Source organism: Bactrocera neohumeralis, chromosome 4, assembly GCF_024586455.1.
Source record: "Bactrocera neohumeralis isolate Rockhampton chromosome 4, APGP_CSIRO_Bneo_wtdbg2-racon-allhic-juicebox.fasta_v2, whole genome shotgun sequence".
NCBI classification, from domain to species: domain Eukaryota; kingdom Metazoa; phylum Arthropoda; class Insecta; order Diptera; family Tephritidae; genus Bactrocera; species Bactrocera neohumeralis.
Window position 1 is genome coordinate 20,514,843 of NC_065921.1, and position 21,024 is coordinate 20,535,866.

General features: G+C 35.4%; 1 protein-coding gene across 1 annotated transcript in view; it reads left to right on the plus strand.

Moving 5' to 3' along the window:
• Nucleotides 1-249: 249 nt before the first annotated feature.
• LOC126755446 (serine proteinase stubble) overlaps nt 250-21,024 on the plus strand; it is a 33,356-nt gene continuing 12,581 nt past the window's right edge. Inside the window, exons 1-5 of the mRNA XM_050468023.1 lie at nt 250-414; nt 460-694; nt 14,199-14,356; nt 16,760-18,308; nt 19,081-19,584. Coding sequence (XP_050323980.1) covers nt 250-414; nt 460-694; nt 14,199-14,356; nt 16,760-18,308; nt 19,081-19,584 — 2,611 coding nt within the window. The remainder of the gene's footprint in view (nt 415-459; nt 695-14,198; nt 14,357-16,759; nt 18,309-19,080; nt 19,585-21,024) is intronic.

Here is a 21,024-nt window from a genome sequence, read left to right on the forward strand (position 1 = left end):
AATTAATTACAACTAATATTATAATCAAACTAAAGGCAATCATTCCGAGCAGTTTTCAACATTTTTTGTAATAGTTTTTTAGTACCCAAACTTCTATGAAACTGAACAGGAACACCTCCAAAAAATTTTAGAAATAAAAAAAATTTTAAATCTTGACCTTTGCAAAGTCTCCTCATTTCTATTTTATTGAATACCTAAAAAATCAACAATCATTTAAATCACACTTCCTCTTCTACACAACTCTTTCAGATGGGCACAATACGTCAAATAAAACCGGCCGCTTTTCCACCGCCTGCCTGTCACACAACTGCGCATGCCACAGCAGCCACCGCTACGTCGAGCGCGACAAACAGGAATTCAACTTCAAGCATGTCAAGTAAATATAGTGCAAATAATGCAAACAAAATAGTATCAGCAGCAAAAACACCATCTTGCGACACAAAAACAACAAGAGAAAAGATGAAAGCAGCAGCGAATTCATCGAGCGACGCAACGCAGCCAAAACAGCAAGCGCAACACCTGCATCCCAACAAAAGCAACAACAACAATACAAACCTATGGCAAACATTAAAAGCTGTTGCCGCAACGCTGCTGCCACTGCTGCCGCTGCTGGCGTTTCTGCTGCTGCTCAGCGACAGCGCAACGCCAGCACAGGCGACGCCCGTCTTCGTCGACAATCCGAGTTTAGCACAGTGTGAGTAGCAGCATAGCACACATAGTTGCATTTATATATGTACATATATATTATTATATAGCTATTGTGATTACATGAAAAAGTTTTACTAAACTGAAAACTGGGTGAACAAACCTTTCGAGTTCCTAAAATGTTTACTTTAGTCCAGATAAGACGCAACAAAATTCAAATGACATACATACATATATACATATACATATATACATACCCAATCACACACATCCATACATATGCATATGTGTACATATTTATACATTCTACTTAAATTATTTAAATTCTGTTAGCTTAGCTTTACTTAGCTTATCTGGGAAAAAGTGGAAAGAGAGTTAGACAAAAAACTCGTTTTCTATGCGTGTAATTAAAAAGCTCTACCATCTAGCGGGTTGCTTGCATCTCTCCAGTGTTTTAGATGCCAATGAACCGCCTCTTCCGTGGCTAAAGGCATACTTAGTTAAATAGATAAGGCAGCTTACCCAACTAAATAAATGCAATAATTATATTTAAGCAATGAAAGTCAGTCAGCCAACCGGCTACAGCTTCACTGCTTTCTTAGTTAGAAAAACAAAACGACGTCTACGTTACTCATGCTGTGACATTTATTGCTCGCAGCGGATTTCCTGCGCTCAAGTAATTAGAACTAGTTTCTAGCAGCGCTTTTATGCATCCATATCTTAGAGAAGAATTCTTAATTGCATGGAACATGGTTATATAAGTGTTCACTTATAGAAAAATAATAATTATGGAAATAAAAATAATTTGAATAGAAGTTATGCATTTGATATAGAAAACTGGTTGCTTTATAAGAATTTTAAATTTTTCGTTTGAATTTAAATAAAAATGCATATTTGATAAATAAAACGCAAAATATTTAATTTGTTGCCTTCAAAGTAATCCCCACCAGATGTAATACACTTAAGCCAAGGGGTTTTCCAGTACTCAAAACACTTTTCATAAGCACTTTTTGAGATGGCCTGCTGCTCCTTCAGCGAATTTTGTTTTATCTCTTCGATCGACTGACACGGGAACGTATTTCATACCCAAAATGTCCACCAAAATCATTCGAACGGACTCGCTGGAGATGCTGTGCTCTCTTGCCATCACTCTAACACTTGCCTGATGATTTTCAAGCACCATATCATTCACTTTTTTAAATATTTGCATCGATTGAATAGGTTGAAGGTCGTCTAGAATGAGCCATGTCTTCAACGATCTTTCCACCATCTTGGAAGGCTTTGTAGACTTGTGCTTTAAAACTGAATCGCCGCAAGCCTTTTTCAACACTCGCAACGATTCCGTACACGAAATTTGGTTAGAAATACAAAATTTGAGACAAATTCTTTGTCTTGATATTTTATCCATTGTAAAAATCGCAACGCATAAACACACTGGTTGACAGATGCCGCTCATATTTGGCATAGTAATTAAGGACAATCCTACTAACTCAAAAAATAATTTTTTTTAAGTATCAGTAAGCAAGTTAATTACAGTTTCAGGTTGCTTTTTTGTCACAATGTAATAAGTAGGATAGTTTGTTAAAAGAGTAGATTTTGTTTTTTTCTTTCCTTATGTAATGAAAGCTATCTGCGATTTCTGATCTTCGTTTTCACAGTAGAACTTTCTGGCAAGCAAGAGAACAAATAAAAAATAGTAACTGGAAATCCATTAACAATTATAACTAAGTAATAATAAATGGGCTTATTCAAAAACCAATACTCCACATGACAGTAAGCTTCGGTTTCTCACCACATTGCTTTTAAAATTTGGCAGAAATCAAACATCGGTTTAAACTTTGCCATTACCTCACAACCGTCGTTCCAAAGGCAATGGATATTCCTTTGAATAATGAAAATGGCGAAAATAATATGATTACTACTTTCCAACGATTCCATTTCAATTTCTATAACATAAAGTCTAGGAACGAAAATTCACTTATTTTTGCTTTAAGTTTAGTGATTTATTTAGCATAGTTAGAATGATTCGACTTGAATGAAATATACAAAATTTTGTTTGATAAATTTATGCATATTGAAACTATTTTGGTAAGTCCGGACTATAAGGACGCATAAGAATGTTCCAGCCAGGCTTCCAGAGCTGCTGTTGAGTCATTATTGCTGTATTATTATTGCCTGGCGGTGTACTGATGACACACAATTCCTATCCTTTCGGCCAATAGTGACCATTTCTGTGCGTTAACTACCCCAACAATTCCTTCCAACACATTACAAAACCCCTCTAAACCGCCAATTATGGCTGGTGTACCATTTGCACAGTCTCAACGTTTGCACCACGCCAATTCTTTGACTGAGAGAAGGTCAAAATTAAAATACTAGTAAGTTTGCTTGTTTTTACATATGATAGGGTGTCTTCGTTTCCTTAAAATATAGTATTGAATGTTAATGAAACGAGACGTGGTTGTGTATTTTCGTTTATTCATTTGCCAGTGATTGCGAGACTCATATTTGACTTCATAGAAGGCTTTTCCGTTTTCTTGTTACTTTTATATTGTCTGATCGGCTGTGTCAGTAGTTGTCTAATTATCCATGTGATTGCTAAGATCATTTTAACTCGCTTTTGCTCGCTCTAAATAGCCTCACAGTTAGCACATCAACCGTTTTGGTATATCGGTAGAAACAATATAAAATTCATTGAGACTGAGCTCTACCAAAATGAAGATTAGCTAATATATGTGAGCTCTAGTTAATCGCATAATAATTCTCCCACTTTTACCTCGGCTATAATCGCATAAACGCAGTTAAGCAAGTAAAGAAGAAAAATTCTCCCAACATTGCATCATTTGTTAACTGTCTCAGTGTCATAAAAGTATCTCAGCGGATGACAAATGTCTTCAAATCATCGAATTTGCTTCATTTGTGTACTGAAGTTCCAAATCCTTCATGACGCTATGCTAAAAGCTGAATAAATCAATAGCAAAGCCATTTTCGGCAATTCGAATAGTTGACAGCTGAGCCCACTAATATATAAATACTATCAAATATAAAAGTTGCTTTTTTTTGCTTTCCGAAGTAGTTAAGGTGTTACATGTAGATTTTAGTTTGGATGTCATAAGCGAGTATGCAAATATTGTAGCCAATTATTTCTATTTTTAATAAAATTAAACACATTTAATAGTCATTAAGAATTGTACAATGAAAATTGCCCCAAAATATTGATTATCGCGGCAAAGCATACTGAGTTTGGAAATTTATAAAATTAAGGGCATAATTCTTAATAAAATTAAAGGTCAAATACATGTGCACAATTCACAGTTATTTATTATTTACCAGATGTCATATATAATATTCAATAGGTTAGGTAAATAGGCGGATATTTTCTGAGGCCATTTTTCAGGGTTCCTACATTACTCAATAGGGAGACGCGAAAATTTGTATGCGGAGTTGATTAAATTGGCAAATATGAATCAATTTTCCAACATTTCGAGTCATTTACTATTTAGCAATTAATTTTAGAATTCAGTTGTCAAATGAAAAGGAAATTTCATTTTGATTTCCTATTAAAATGATACTTTCACTTTGGTTGATTGTTTATGAAGACTTTAGGAATCGTTTTTTACTCTCACCAAACACAAACGTGCGTATTTATAAGCATATATAGCTGTCCATACAAATTCATATCTACAGTCGCATCCGGCTACACCCGCATTTCCCAGAAGCAATTTACACACCAAGAGCTCAGCTGACCAGCAGCTGAAGTAAATTTCTTTGTAATCACGATGTGCCAGAAGAAACGCTTTCATTCCACCGCCACAACACAGTAAAAGTGGGTAAAACAAGTATTTTTGGTTTTTCTTTTTTAAAACAACGGTTTCGACAAATTTTGTAGTTAAAACCCAGACAAAAACCACAACAAAAACAACTTCAAACTCATTAAATGCTTATTTAAGTTCTTTGTTGTTGCTGTCTGCGGATTTTGAAGCTTTTAAATTTGTTATTGTTGTTGGCAAAAGCATTGTCAGCGATTATCTTAATGAGGTAGTTGACATCAGCGTTAGCAAATGAGCTATGTGTGATGAGTGATAAGCATTAAGAGAGGGTGTGTGTGTGGGTTTAGTAATATATAAGCAGCTACTTGTGAGTAAGTAGTAAACTATTTGGAGTGTATGTGACACTACTAAATGCTTATACAGCTGAAGATTTGCTTATTTGTAGTCATAGAATTTGGTTCACTTTCTCTCACGTACAAACTTGGTGAGTCTCTTGTGTAAGCTGGTTGCACGTGTCGGTGATTTGTATGAGAAATGGGCAATAATTTGTTGTAGATAGTGGGCGTAGCTGGAAATTTTGTGAGATAAATTTTGATTATATTTTAAAATTTTTTTAAATTTTTTAAAAATATTTTTCTAAATTTTTTCTGAATTAAAATTGTTTATCTTAGAGTCATTTAGTTTTATATTTTTTTTAGCATAGCTGACTGCTAATAGTGGGCGCAGTTAGAAATTTTGTCATATAAATTTTTATTTTTTTCTTCATTAAAATTATTTATCTTTGAGTCATTTAGTTAAATATTTTTTGTAACAAAAACTGTCTACTGACCCACATTATCGTTTGTTTATTAAATTAATAGTGCTCTTAATAGATATTTTCCCCATAACCACACAAAAAATGCTCCAGAATAAGCGTCATTTGTCAAATGATTGCTGTTGGGTTTTAGCAGACAGCGCTGAAAAGTCTCACACCTATTTGTTGTTGTTGTAGGAAACAATAAAAATTCATGTCGGAAACTGTGACAGGAAACATTTCTTATATACGCCACATTTTCTAAATTGTATGCAAAACTTTCATTTTGTTCTGCGGGCATCAATCAGCAACCGCACAAAAGACTTAAGCGACGAACTCGAACAAGAAAGCAAGTATAGTAAGTTGTTGGAAATGTCGAAAAAGTGTTGGCTAGTCTAAATGAAAGTGATGAAAAGGATGCAGAAATGCTGGTTAGAGACAGACACACGCACAAACATACATACATTTATAAATATATATACATACACATATAAGCGCCCACATACAGCAAACCAAGCTGACAAGTGAAGACACGAATTCGTGCAATGACAGAGCAAATTAATAGCAATTTTTACGAGACTCAGCCAGCGGATGCGTGCGCATAGAATCTACACTGAATATAGGTCAAGAAGCGCATAAAAAAGTGATTAATTTGCATGCAATTAACACTTCCTTCAAGTCGGTTGCCGGTCGCTGGCCGCTGGTCGCTGATTGCCGGTGTGAGTTTTATGCTCATTATAAATTATTTATTTTGATTCATATAATTTGGCGGCACGGCGGTGGCATAAATAAATACAGACTTTAGATGCGTAAAGCGGAAGGCAGTGAAATTGATGAGAGACAGCACACAGCAACGGAATATGCATGAAGCGCTGGATGATAAATTAGAAAGACAGTAGCGAGTGAAAATTAATAAAATACACAAATATATACACACACAAACACAGAAGTGTATGCTTGGCTGAAAATTTCAAGAATCACATAAATCAAAAAGCTAAAGAAAATACACACCAAACAACTTGTGGTGTCCAAGCGCGTTGTTGGTGAAACCCACCAGCCACCACAAGGAGGAAATGGCAAATACTTTCTTATTAGGCGATCAAAAGCAATTGAGGTCAGCAGCAACAGGCAACAAGCAGCATTAGCAACAACAACAACAAATGGAGAGAATGTCGCTATAAAAATGGGCAATATCACAAGCAACTAACAGCCACCAACAACCATAGCGATGCAGGCAACTTGCGCTTGTCCATAAACAACAGCCGTGCAGCAAGCAAACGCACAAGCACAGCGCGCTATGTGTGAGGCCGCGTGTTCTTTTACAGCTTTTCTTCACAACAAAAGCTTGGCGCGCGACCTCGTTGCCAGCCACGGCGGCTAACTCAAATCACGACTGTCCACACACAAGCAATACGGGAAAAGTAAAGGAAATTCAAAATCAAGCAACGCAGAACTGAGGGGAAAAAATACATCAAAAGGAAATCAAGTTGATGAAAAATCTTTCATGAAAGTGATCAGATAATTGCATTCAAGTAATTGACTCGAGCGCCGACAGTCGCGGCAAGTGAGAATATCTCTATAGTATACCCACATATCTATCAATATATTATTTTTTTTTTGTTTTTTGTTTTTTTTTTTTTATTTTGGTGCATAGAAATCGGGCGCGTTGATTTGACCACCGCAACGAGTTCAATTTAAGGTGGTGAATGGTGGTGGCCACCGCATGTACCACTTTTGTGGCAGGAATGAGTAATTGGCTTTCAAGCAACAACAATAACCACGACAACCAAGTGAAAGGGAAATATTTTGTGTCTGATTCTTTTTGGATTTCGTAGCTTAATTGCTTGATAGAGGCCTACATTTTGACCAAAATACGAAAAAGAAAAGCTTATTGCAGGATAGTTACGGTAATACACTGATTAATGCGATGGCAATAAAAATGAATGAATGCTGAATGATTTTTATTGGACTTTTATAGAACAGTTTTGATTAAAGTTTAGAAAATCAGATGGCGGTCTTTTTTTTTTTGATTGAGCAATTTCAATAGTTCTCAATACTTAGAAAACTTCATTCAGCGAGCAATAAAATAACTGTTTTGTTTTTTATTTTTGTAGTTGTTAGTTTGTCAGTTTCTGGAAGTTAATATTTTTTTTTTCAATAGAAGTATACATTGTGACAAAAAAGTTGTAAATAAAATGCAGAGTTTATAATTATTCATAAATATTTATTCTGTCGCCTTCAAAGTAATAAGCACCAGTTGTAATCATGCTATGCAAACAATTTTTGCAGTCCCTGAAACACTTTTCATAAGCACTTTTTGGGATGGGCTTCAGCTTCTTCAACGAATTTTATTTTGTCTCTTCGATTCAATGAAAAAAGATTCTACGGAACGACAATTTCATCTCGGGGCACAAGAAAAAAATCACACGGAGCTAAATCTGGTGGATACAGTGGTTGATCGATGGTATTCATTGCGATTTTGGCTTTGAATTCAGTCACTATCGTACACTTTTTGAAAAAAATTCTGTTTTATCGAGACGAGTCAAGCAAGAACGCGTTTTACACCCAAAAAATATCAATCAAAATTAGTCGTACGGACTCGCGAGAGGTGTCGAGCTCTCTTGTCGCTTTCTCTCCAACATATGCCCTTTAAGTAAAAACACTAAATACAACTCGACCAAATTGTTTTTGTACATAGTACCTTCTAGAAATTCTTCGAATTAAATTTTCATTGAAATATGAAGGGTGTGTTTTGCAAGAATTATATAACGCATATAATTTAATGTTATAACCAAAAATATAACTTATTATTAAAATAAAGACTTGTTATTTTGCTATTTCGAACTAGCTGCTTCTCAAATTTGAGACTGAAACTTTATTTTCTACCACTTTTAACAGCTATTGGGGTCGCATGACGCTCACTAAAGTTTCCTTCAATAAATTTGTTATTTGTTGGCTGCATGGCGTGTTGGAGCTAAAAGGTCGTCTAAGTCAACATCCTCCAATTCAGGAACGAAAAAGTTATTGATCATGCCTATATAGCTCTTCTCTTTGACTGTAACATTATGGCAGGCTTCATTTTTTAAGAAATATGGACCAATGATTCCCTCTGCCCATAAAGCACACGATACGAATACAGTGACTTTATGAGAATATAACGTCTTCTCAACAATGTCTTGTGTATTATCATCACTCCAGAAGCGACATTAACGTACGCATTCAATCAAAAGTGTGCTTCATCGCTGAACAAAAGTTTCTTGTGCTAATTGGCATCGGTGGCCAACTCGTTTTGGAACCATTCAGAAAAATATGACACGCTTTGTGGTCATTCGGATTCAATTCTTGCACGAATTGGATTTATAAGTCCGGAAACCAAGATTCTTCCACAAAAACTTTCATAAACTCGATGGGTACAGCTCTAGAGTAACAATAGCATCTTCGTAACTGTGTGGCAGCCCTAAGAGTGCGCATTATACATTAGAGTAAACGTGGTGCGAAACCGATCCGAGAATGATGGAACTACTGACTCTGCTAGGCGAATAGGTTGCCAGAATATTGGACGCGTTGGTTGTTCCGGACTAAGTTTGTTCATTTGAATTGGCAAACCAAAGTGAATGCAAATCAAGTAACAGCTGTCAAAAATACCAACTCCGAAAACAGTATTGCCACATTGAAAACTACACTTCCAAAAAACAGCCGTTATAAGCTACAAAATACTTAAAAGTATTAGCAGGGTTGCAAATAGGTTAAGTCAACAATTTTTGTGAAAAAATCGCTATTGAAATAAAGTGCAAAAAAATATAAAAAAAAATTAAAAATTCCAAGAACTGTATACGCAGTAAGAGTACCGTAACTTCTGAACATATGATTAATGTAAAATATTGAGTTTTTCCAAATATTTTCTCAAAGGCAAGCAATAAGCGCAGTGATGCGCAGTCGTTGACTTTAAGCTGCTTGTAATCCACAGCTGAGCTGCCAGCAACGCCAGTGACCACGAAACCACGTACGGCTTAACCTACATTTCGTGAAGAGCATTAGAACAAATGCTGTTATGTCATGTTATGGCCTTTTGGTTGCTCTGTTACACAGTGTACGTAACACTATTGTCTGAATTGCTTGTTTCACTAAACAAGAAAAAGCTTTTAAGGAATTAGAAGAAAAGGAAATTGTAGACAGAACTTTTTAAAGCAACTGTTGATAAGCGATTGAGTAATGTAGTAATGATAACATTGTTTAGATTTCTTATATTAATACATATTGAAAGTATTTTTTTTTCATAACTCGACAATGTTATTCTAACCATATCCCAGCTATATTCATATTGAAATTCCTATTAAATCGAAGAAATTTCTTAATAATATTTCCATTTTTACTGTCTGCTTAACCATTTTAAAATAATTTCCCCAAAGTAATCAAAAAAGCATTAGCAAACAATTTCTATTATCTGCGCATTCTCTTCGCATGAATTCTCAATTCTTACTCAGTTTATCAATCATTTTAATTTAGCATCTTGCCACGTTCATTTCCTTATTGGGCAGCAATAAATCTAATTTGCCAACAATTAAGTTTGCGTTGTGGTTTTGGCATTAGCGGAATCTTACTGACCCAATTATCATTCCACGGCCGCATTTTGCTGATGATATGCGCATATGTATGTAAGTGTTTAATTGCATATATCATGCTACATGAGGCAGATCAACATTAATGCGGCGATTGTGCAAAGAAAGCCTTTCAGAATGTGCATATTGCATTTAGCTAAGCGAAACAAATGTGGAAACAAAAATGTTGCAAGACTGAAGATATTCCAACTGCAAATATGCTAAATGCACAGTTGGCTTGGTCACGGTACTAAAATGATATGTTGGAATGGATTTGAGCAATTAAGCCAACTGAAATGTGGAGAAAGAAATTGTGAAGCATTTGTTTGGCAATTATAGTTTAATAGGTCAGTTGAGTCAAATTATAGGAGTTTTAGCATATTTTCTAAGTGAATGCGCAGCGTACATACATACATATGTATGTATGTTTTCCTGTAGTATGAATTGTATAACTGTAAAGTGTGTTTATGTTATTATGTAATTGTAAATATAATTGGGAACAATGTTCGTATGCGCAATTCTGATGAAATTAAGCAGTTCTTTTTGAGTCAATTAAAGACAATTTTGTCTAAAACTTATTTTTGCGACAAGAAGCCGATGAGGCCGGTGAACTTAGCACTTACTTTACTGTTATGTCACTAGTTGTAAATATTTGTTGCTTTGGCATAATATTGTACTTTGTATTTCTTTACCATATTGTAAAAAAATTAGAAATTTTCGCGGAACAATCATATAAAAATTGATAAAATTTGGCTAGGTCTCCACTTCTGTTAATGAGGAAACAACGTAAAAGTTAAACAAACAGAGATTGGAGTTCGTCTTATTGGTATCAGAGAAATAGCAGAGGAACTCAACACATTTTGGTTAACGTTTTAGGTGAGAAGCGTGTCAAATCTAGCCTCATTTATCATCTCCTTTCGGTTAATGTTTTGGGTATTAATTGTGTAATGCCTGTGTAATGGTAACCAAACGACTTAAATCTTTTGCAAAAATGACGTGAAGTAGAGGTGATAAAAGATATGTTTGAAATCAAAGCTGAGAAAGAACATTCTCAGTCCGGGTCAAATTTGATCAGATGGTAAATGTATGGGTTTAAGTAAATAAAAAAAAATTTTAGTTTTAATTTTGAGATTTTATTTACTTAAAATTTCCCAGAAAGGAAAAATTGTTCAAATTATCAGCCGACACAATTAAGGCAGCCGAAATGCGAGATTAATATTAAATTAAAGAGAAGCAAAGGAAGAACTAGAAAACCTGGTAATCTTATTTCTGTCCAAGCCTATCTAAAAATTTATAAAAAACTTCCCCTCCTAGTTAAAAGTGCAGAATTGTTGATATGTATCCAGATTCAAAAAAAAAAAAAAAAATCGAAACAGCGTGGCATCTCCAAAAAAAAATTTACTAAAGATTGTGAAAATGCTTTGTCTTGAGAATCTCTATATCAATAATAAATTTTAATTATTATAAGAAATGGAGGAAAAGTGCAAATCAAGGGCTCATCTCTATAATTTTTTATTTAATTTAATTTTTAATTTTTTTATTTTTCTTTAATTTTTAAGTTGGTCTAAAAATGACAAAAGCTCATTGACATAGCTTCCCTTTCTTTTGCCGACATTTTGTATTAAACTTAATGTTGATAAGTATCATGATTCACAAAAAACAAAAAAAAACCAAACAAGGTGGCATCTCCAAAAAAATTTATTAAAGCTTTTAAAAATGCTTTGCCATGAGGACCTTAATATCCAAAGTAAATTTTAGTTATTTTTATAAAAAATGTAGGTGGCATCTCTATATAATTTTTTACGGATTACTGTTAAAATACTTTGCTTAAGCATAGCTTGTGTTATTTTTGCCTGTTCGTAATTTAGTTTATTTTTTTAAATTAATTTTATGTGGCAACTTTGTATAAAATTTTCAAGTTTTCTTTTCAGAAACCAAAAATTGCCCTATAAATAACAAAAGCGCGTTGACTTGGTTTCACTTTTTTCGCCAACATTTAGTATTTACAGAAATATTGACAAGTATCATGATTAAAAATAAAAATTTAAATAAGGTGGCATCTATGTAAATAAAAAATTATTCTAAATGTTGTAAAAATTCTTTACCTTGAGGATCTCTATTCCCATAGTAAAATTTATTTCTTATTAAAAAAATATAAATCAAGGTGGCATCTCCATAAAATATTTTTCTAGAGATTGTTAAAAACTCTGCTTAAGCATGATTTGTGTTATTTTTTCTGTTCGTAATTTAATTTTATTTTTTTAATTCATTTTATGTGGCAACCTTGTATTAGATTTTTAGGTTTTCTTTTCAGAAATCATAAGTTGCCCTAAAAATTACTAAGTCTCACTATCTTTCGCCGGCATTTAGTATTAATCTGCACATAACTGTTGATAACTACTTAAAGTATATATAAAATCCTGACAAAATTCTTAAGTCAAACACATAACTAATAGAAATTAAATCAAACTTGCGAAATTTTTAAAAACAATAAAAATAATATAAATTCGCACTCAATACCAATTTTTAGTCATTGATTCCACAACTTCATGTTAAAAAATATAGTTTCAAATTTTATATTAAGTGAGTTCATAAATAAAAACTTAAGGAAAGTTAGTCATCTAATTAAAAATTAAAATTTTAGAGCATTAAACTACGAAAGCAAAACTACTTTTCTTGCTACAAATTGTAAAAAAAATATTACGCAACATAAACTATTTTTCCAACTTTACTTTGAAATTATGTGTGTGAAAAGAAGATTATATGCGACATAATGTCTTTCGAATTGCGCTCTCATAACTTAAAAACAGTTTCATAATATTGAGCAGTACTTTCTTCCACATATCAACAATCACAACAAGTTCGTTGCTTAAGTCTTTTCTCTTTGCTGAAAAAATACCCATTTACCTACCAGCATTAATGTACTAGTGTATATGTTGGAACATGAAAGAATTGCTGAAAATTACATCACAAGCACACAATGCGCTTTATTATTATCGATATTTCTTCAAATTACACAGAATTATTACACACATACATACGCAGTTAAATATGTGTGTAACCGCCTCACAAGCGCTTATCGAAAGCCAAGAGGCAGTCAATCAGTTTACCGTTCGAATGCCGACCAAATGAAAAGAAGACGAAAAAAGTTCTTACTCATCGAGTCGCGCTGGAGAACAACTCAATTTATTGCTAATTGCGAGCAACAATAATTGGAAGTCAACGCCAATAAGTTGCATGACGCGCTGACTCTTCCTCTTTTTTGTTCTTCTTGCCGCAGTATGTCACGATATTTTCATGTTTTGCGTGACTATAGCGAATTATGTAAACATGTGTGCTATAAATATGGTATATATGTATTTGTGAGGCACTTGCAACACACACAGACACAGAAGAGTTCTTTTCAAAACAGTTACAACAAATAATTAAAAAGTAGCGAAACGAAAGAAATGAAATACATTTACACCTTAATGTCATAATTATAGCGCTTGAAAGCATAGAAAGACACAGAAAAGCGCCATACACACATACACACACATCTATATATACAGCAGAATTCACGCAAGCGCACGATTTACACACACTTATAAGCAACACCAATAAGAACGCCAATGAATTTATACACACAACAATCAATAAAATATATTTTTGGCAACAACAACAACAATCACACACATTGCTATGTGTTTCTTGTACTGCCCAATATGACATTCGATCGCTGATGGCTTCTTTCGCCAGGCTTTTATGGCCGTCATTGTCGACTTAACTTGCCAACTGTTGATTGTTTGGTGAATCTTTTAGCTGTTTTTGCGTTCCGTCTTTGATCACTTCGTTCATTTTCACTTATGCTAACGGTTAACAGCTTAGACACACAGCTAACGGTTTATGAGCGTCGCTCAAATTGGCGTTGAAATTGAAGGCGTCGGAGCTGTAGCGCGAAGCAACGGAAATTGTGTAGTCGCAAAACAGAAAGCAGCAACAAAAAGTATGGAAAATGTAAATATGAGAATACTACAATTATAACAACAACAACAAGTGTTAGGCTAATGTATGCGTCAATTTGCATGGACTTTTGTATTTGTTTAGAATAAAGTGGGTTATGTTTGGATTTAGACACAAAAAGAAATAACAACAACAACAAAAAATGTAAATCAGCGATCAAAACGTTTCACCGTTAAAAAATGTGTGTTAAAAATTCACTACTGAATATTTCTATTTTTTATTGCTTTTTAATTTTTTCTATTTAAAAGTTTACTATTTTTACTTTTTTGAATTAATTTTTTTTTTTTTAATTTTTATTTAAGCTAATTTTTATTTTAAATAATTTTCTGTCAATGAATTTTTTTAAATAAAAAAATATTTTAATAAATATTTTACTTTGTTCATTTACAGTTCAATCTGGTCGTAATATACGACATTTACCCTGCATTGTGCGAAAGTCTGGTCGCTCGGGTGTTTGTATGTTCGCCATCGATTGTATTAAACAGAATGGCACACATTTAGGCACGTGCATTGATCGTTTCTATTTTGGTTCATGTTGTCAGCTGAAGGTGAGTGTAATAGTATATGCTAAGTATGTGTAAATATCGGTAAAAGCATATTTCTAAGCAAATATTTACAGAAGGATTAATAAAAATTAATATATTGTAATAATGGCCTAATCTTGCGCAGTCCAAGCAATTTTAAAGTCAGACTTAAGAAAATACTTAAGAACTTAACCAAATACTTCAGAACTTAATAAACTTCATTGACAAAAAAACTAAAACTTTTAATAAAATATCTTAATGAAATACTTAAGAACTTAACAAAATACTTTAGAACTTTTAATAAAATAACTTGATGAAAAAACATAAAAACTTAACCAAACACTTAAAACCTTAAGTTTTTAACAAGATAACTCAATTAAATATTTAAGACCTTAGCAAAATACTTTAGTTTAACAAAGAACTTAAGCAAATTTAAAGTCAGACTAAAGAAAATACTTAAAAACTTGACAAAATACTTCAGAACTTAATGAAATTCTTTGACAAACAACTAAAACTTTTAATAAAATATCTTAATGAAATACTTAAAAACTTAACAAAATACTTTAGAACATTAAATAAAATAAATTGATGAAATACTTACATAAAAACTTAACCAAGTACTTAAAACTTAAGTTTTTATTAAAATAACTTAATGAAATACTTAAGAACTTAGCAAAAAACTTTAGAACTTAATAAAATTCTTTAACAAAGAACTTAAACAAATTTAAAGTCAGACTTAAGAAAATATGTACTTAAGTACTTAACAAAATACTTTAGAACTTTTAATAAAATAACTTGATGAAATACTTAAGAACTTAACCAAATACTTAAAAACTTAAGTTTTTAACAAAATAACTTAATGAAATACTTAACGAAATAATTCAAACTTCAATAAACACTTAAATACTTAATTACAGTTTGAGTACAGTTAATTAATTTTTATTTGCAATTAACAAAACAAGAAAAAATGTTAACTTCGGTTACATGGATGCTGCCATATAATACCCTTCTCGAATAAAATAATTTTTCATGCGTTAACTTTATTTTGATCTGATATAGGGGGTTCCGACAAGCAGCCAGTAGCTACTTAAATTGTAATTAAGTAGGGTGTGTGCGAAATTTTCTGTCGATATCTCAAGAACCGAGCGACTATTTCGTGTACATAGAATTTGCAGGGATATCAAATTCAGAAGTGCAGTCGAAGTTGGCTTTAAAAGCGATGAAAGGGTGCTGTGTATCGATCTATTTTTCTAGAATGTTATCGAAGATTTAGCGCAAGGTGAATATCTGGGCTATAGAGGATTTACAAGGCCTAAAACCACAATGACAAGGTCCAATCACTTCCATGACAACGATAATTGGCGCAGACTGGAGGTTCCCGTTTGCACTTGTTATGGCTAGGGCAGAGCACACTTAGATTCCTATCGTAGCGTGTGCTTACGTCCTACCCTATTCTGTAAAAAAGCTGATGCATGCACCTTGCCAATTCTTCGCCACCGTATTTGAATAGCTCGGCCGCTATGACATATGCTCTTCATACTTTTAATGTATTGGAATTTCTATTCCATCATAAGCAGTTGGGGTTTCGGGTCCACCAACTCCGAATTTCGCACTTTTACTGCCATTTAGGAGGTGGAAGAGGTGTTCCCTCCATAAACTTAGTGTGCTTTGAGCTTCGATAACCAGATTACCTTCTTGTTTCTTAAATTAATATGCTGCGGTCTTGAAACCTTCTTTAAGTCCCCACATCTTGTGGTAGAATTTTCCGAGTCCGAGTTGAAATTTGGTCCACTACATTTACGCACGTCTAGTGCACTGTATACATGCCTTCTGTCTATTACAACGTGGTTCCGTCCAAAAAGACCTGTTTAGGGTACTCTTTTTTCAAAAGAATTCAGAGTTATCGGGACGAGTCGAGAAAGAAAGTGTTTCATACTCAAAATATCCACCAAAATATTCAAACGGACTCGCGAGAGATGTCGGGCTCTCTTGCCATCTCTCTAACATTTGCCTGACGATTTCAACCATTTTTTAATATTGTCATCAGTTGAAGAGGTCGAAGGTCGTCCAGAACTAGGCATGTCTTCAATGATCTCTCGACCGTCTTTGATGAAACTGACACAGTAAGCCTTTTCCAACATTCCCAATGATTCCGTACACGAAATTTTATTAAAAATACAAAATTTTAGACAAAATTCTCTGCTCGAAATTTTTAGTCCTTGTAAAAATCGCAAGGCACTACTGAGGTGTACCGACTTAAGAAGCTGCTGTAGACAGTTCGCCCTCATATTTGGCATAGTAATTAAAAGCAGTCCAGCCAACTTAGTCAAATACATTTTTTATAAATATCATTTACCCCGGGAGTTTAATTATAATTTCAATTTAAAATTAATTTATTCCATTTTTCATCTTTCACGTTTCCTCCAGGATGACGCTGCACTTTTCGCGCCCGAAATCAGTGACAATAGCATCGATCAGAATACGATTTCACATTTTCCCCACGAGTCGACCACACTGCCTACCAGCACACTGTTCAAACTCACCACTACCGGACCGCACCACACAGTACAAAGTAGCAGCAACAGTATTAGCGAAACGGTGAGGAATGTAACACAGAGCTATTTACAACAAAACAGTCACCTTTACGGCACTAATGGCAGTAGTGGCAACGACAAAGTTGATACAACACCCATCATAACCACGAACAGTCCAAAACCAATTAAGTTGACCACAACTGCTGCACCGAAACGTCCACCAGTGCAGACCACACAGAAAACGTCACAGTTTGTTGTGCGTACCACAGCGAAGCCAACTGTTGCGCCAACAACAATAAAACCACCAAGACGCAAAACTACAGTTACGCGACCTGTGCTCACCACCACTTCAAACACACAACTGGCTACGCGAGTGGAAGTCACCACACAGCCACCGAAATTCTTCACATTTCAGATTGTAGAGACGACGACGCCATCGGCAGCGGAGGGTAATATCAAATTAGATGAAGTGCCCACCACACAACGGCCAGTACACACCACGAATCGTTATCGACCACGGCCGACAACTACCGAAGTGCCTACACAGTTTGTAACGACCACCCTTAAGCCAACAGATCCGGCTAGATTTACCACGCGACCTAGACCTTTGATTAATCGACGACCGACGACTAGTCGGAAACCGCCACAGACAAAACCACGTCCATCGTCAAGCGCTAAACCCACCAGGCGGCCAGTGGATACCGACGCCAACGAAGCGGTGAAACCAATTTTATTGAATGTCACCACAACCGGCAGTGCTGTGGTGGCAACAACGCATCGTCGTCCAACACCGACACCAGCTACAACTATAAACAATGATGAGTTCCCCACCACGGTGCAAGAAACCAAAGTGCCACAGCCAGCGGAGTCAGTGGCGCAAACGACTCATGCGCCCAGACCACGACCCCAGCCAACAGCAGAAATTGTGAAGGCGCCCAAACCAAGTGCGGGCGCTGGCCCTTCAACGACGACACCGGCACCAACTACTTCTACAACAACAACCGCTGCGCCCACTACAACACGAGCTACAACGAAGCGTCCAAGCAGTACAACAACGCGCACGAAACCAACAACGTCCAGCACTACCACCACCACTACAGCAAGAACAACAACAACAACGCAGAAAGCAACAACGTCAAAGCCAACGACGTCGAAGCCGCATAGAACCACTACAACCACGACAACAACAACCACTACAACAACAAAAGCACCTATCAGCAGCACCACACCAAAATCACCGACCTTGACTACGGAGTCGCCTAAAGACGAGCCACCAATGATTGAGTTAACCACAACAACGCCTGGTTTAATAACTTGGACGAATGTGGACAACGAGCCGACGACCATCAATGCAACTTTCGAGTGGGGTCCGCCACCAACTGCACTCACGCCAGATGTTAGCAATAAAACAGCTGATGCACCGGTCACCACAAATGCCACAGGTAAGTCAGAAAAACTAACAAAGAACGGGTGTATAACGTAATGCCGACAATCAAAATCTCGAAATTTAGAATCCCGACACTCAAAATACCGACAAATCAAAACACCGATAAATCAAAATACCGACGAATTAAGAAAAGGTGGCGTTGTTCGTTCGAGGCCCTGCGGCCTTCGGCCTCCGGCCACGAACACGCTCAGGATCAAATCGGCATATTTTGGTTTGTCGGTGTTTTGAGCAATAATTTGTCGGTATTTTGATTTGGCTGCATATTTAAATTTTGTCGGTTTTTTGATGTTTTCGCTGATGCCCTGTTCGGCCATGACGCGCACCACGTTCAGAAATGCAAATTCTCTTTCTGCTTCACTGCAATAATCAAGCGTTCAAAAAAGCAACACTTCTATCAACTGTCATACATAATTTCTATCAAAAAATTGTTTACTGCATTTAACTACGATGTCTGACGAAAAGTAAGTGCAAAACTGTTTTATTTTAATTTTTGTATTGGAATTTAGTTAAATTATGTTAATAATAATTGTATAAATTATTATTTTTAAATTTTTAGTGAAAATCTCAGTAATGCGGAGACGCAGTTATTTGAAGTTTGTCGTTTATTGTTTTAATAAATGATTTGTTTTTAGGTATTTTTCTTTTTAAAGACAAACATTTGTAAATAGAAAGAAGTATCAAACGTCGCTTTTAACTATTTTTAATCCCACAAAGAACGCTAACTAAATTGCTTACTGCATATTTGAAATAATTGTTTTTGTTGTCAGTTTTCACGACATCATCGCCACCCATCACCAGCACCATGATATCCGTTTCAACCAGTATTAGTGAAATTATGAGTAACATAACCTCAATTATGCCCAAACCAGAACGTCCATCGTCGGTGATGAGCACGCGGCCACCCAAACCGAAGCCAACTAAGACGACGGAGAGTCCAGCGCCGAGCACGACGACTACGCCGAGTAGTACGAGCACATCCACAACCACAACGACAACAACAACGGCGAAACCGAAACCCAAGCCCACAATACCGTCAACAACAAGCACCTCAACAACCACCACCACTACAACAACAACTGAGTCACCCATTGAAGTAGTGGAAGAAACAGCGTCATCAACAGCGAGCGCCGAGCAAAGCACTGAAGGTTTCTCCACCACTGGCAGTGGCATCTTTGGCACCACCGATTATAGCACCGAAGATTTTAATGCCACATTGTCGTCTTCGACATCGGCGCCGGTGAATTCGCTGGAAGGCATGGATTACAGACAAAGTGAGTGATTCTTGTTAACGATTTATTTATTTCTAGTTATACAGTATTATAAAAACAAAACAAATGTTTTGTTGTTGTCAGGAATAACAGGTTATATCTAATTAACAAGGTAACCCTTTTCGCAAAAATAATAATAATAATTTAAATCTCACTTATTTCGGGTTAAATTTTCAACTGACTGATTTAGTTATAGGCATATTTGCTTCAGGAAACACAGTGTTTTCATAAACCTTCTAAATGAGCGGAAATTGTTGATATACGAGCGTTGCCTTTTATATTTCGAAATTAGAGAACAAAAACAAATAATGATCATAGAAAATCCCTTTATTGTTTTTAAGAATCTTCACTAAGATACACTTAGATATCTGCATTGTTGCGTTCGTCTGAGCCAATCGTCGAGGAACTTTTGCCACTCTGATTGAGATTTCTCCAAAACATGCGTTTTGAAGGCGTCTAACGCATTGTCAGGTGTCAGTAAACTTGAATTCTTAATTTATTTTTTACGTACAGGCACAAAAAGAAGTATTTAAGTGCCGATTCAGAACTTTATGGAGGATAACTCAAAAAGCAGATGTTTCAGTCGATGTGTGAGAGCTTGCATTGAAATTTTGAGGAGGGGCATGTCTTCAACGGTTGCTTTTTTCGATTTCTATTTTATTGTTGCGCCATGAAAAGTTTATCGAAAAATAAAACAAAGATAACCATTCTTGGAAATGATTCCCACGCGAAAAACTTTGTTGGATTTGGCTCATCTTGAAACACTCATGAAGTCAACTGATGTTTACTTCCGGGCTCATAGGCGTAAATCTGCGATTCATCACCTGCCACTTTGTCATATACGTATTTCGAAGCATCCTTATTAAATTTCACTAGACAAATCAACACGAGCCGTTCTTTGTGCAGCATCCAACGTTAAACTTTTTTTTTACAGTCAAATCTATGATCTCGATTGGATTCATCATACCAACGATAAACACTGGTCCTTGATGGAGCAATATCGTTAAAAATTTATTTAAGTGCATCATGTCCTGTCCATCACTCCAGTTGTAAAACTAATCGCTAAAGCTATTTGGCCCAGATGAATATGTTAAGCTACTGTAAACAACAAAATAGCGCTTGTATGTCTAAATGTTCTGGGTATGCGTACCATCATAAAGGTCAAACTTTAGGGTAGAGTTGTGAGTTTCGAGATTACAGCAGTAGGATTTTCAAATCCCGAAACATAAAAGGCAATCAAAGTAAATACAAGCATATTTAGGGTACCTGTTACACATCTGGTTCTTGCCCTATCATCCTGGACGTTGCCGCGGAGCGAGCTAGTTCGTCGGTTAGCTCATTGGCGGCTACCCCTTTATGTTACGGCACCCAGATTAAGTGTACCCAGTTACACATTGATAGGCGGTTCAGCCTTTCTATACAGTTCTCCACTAAAAATGATTT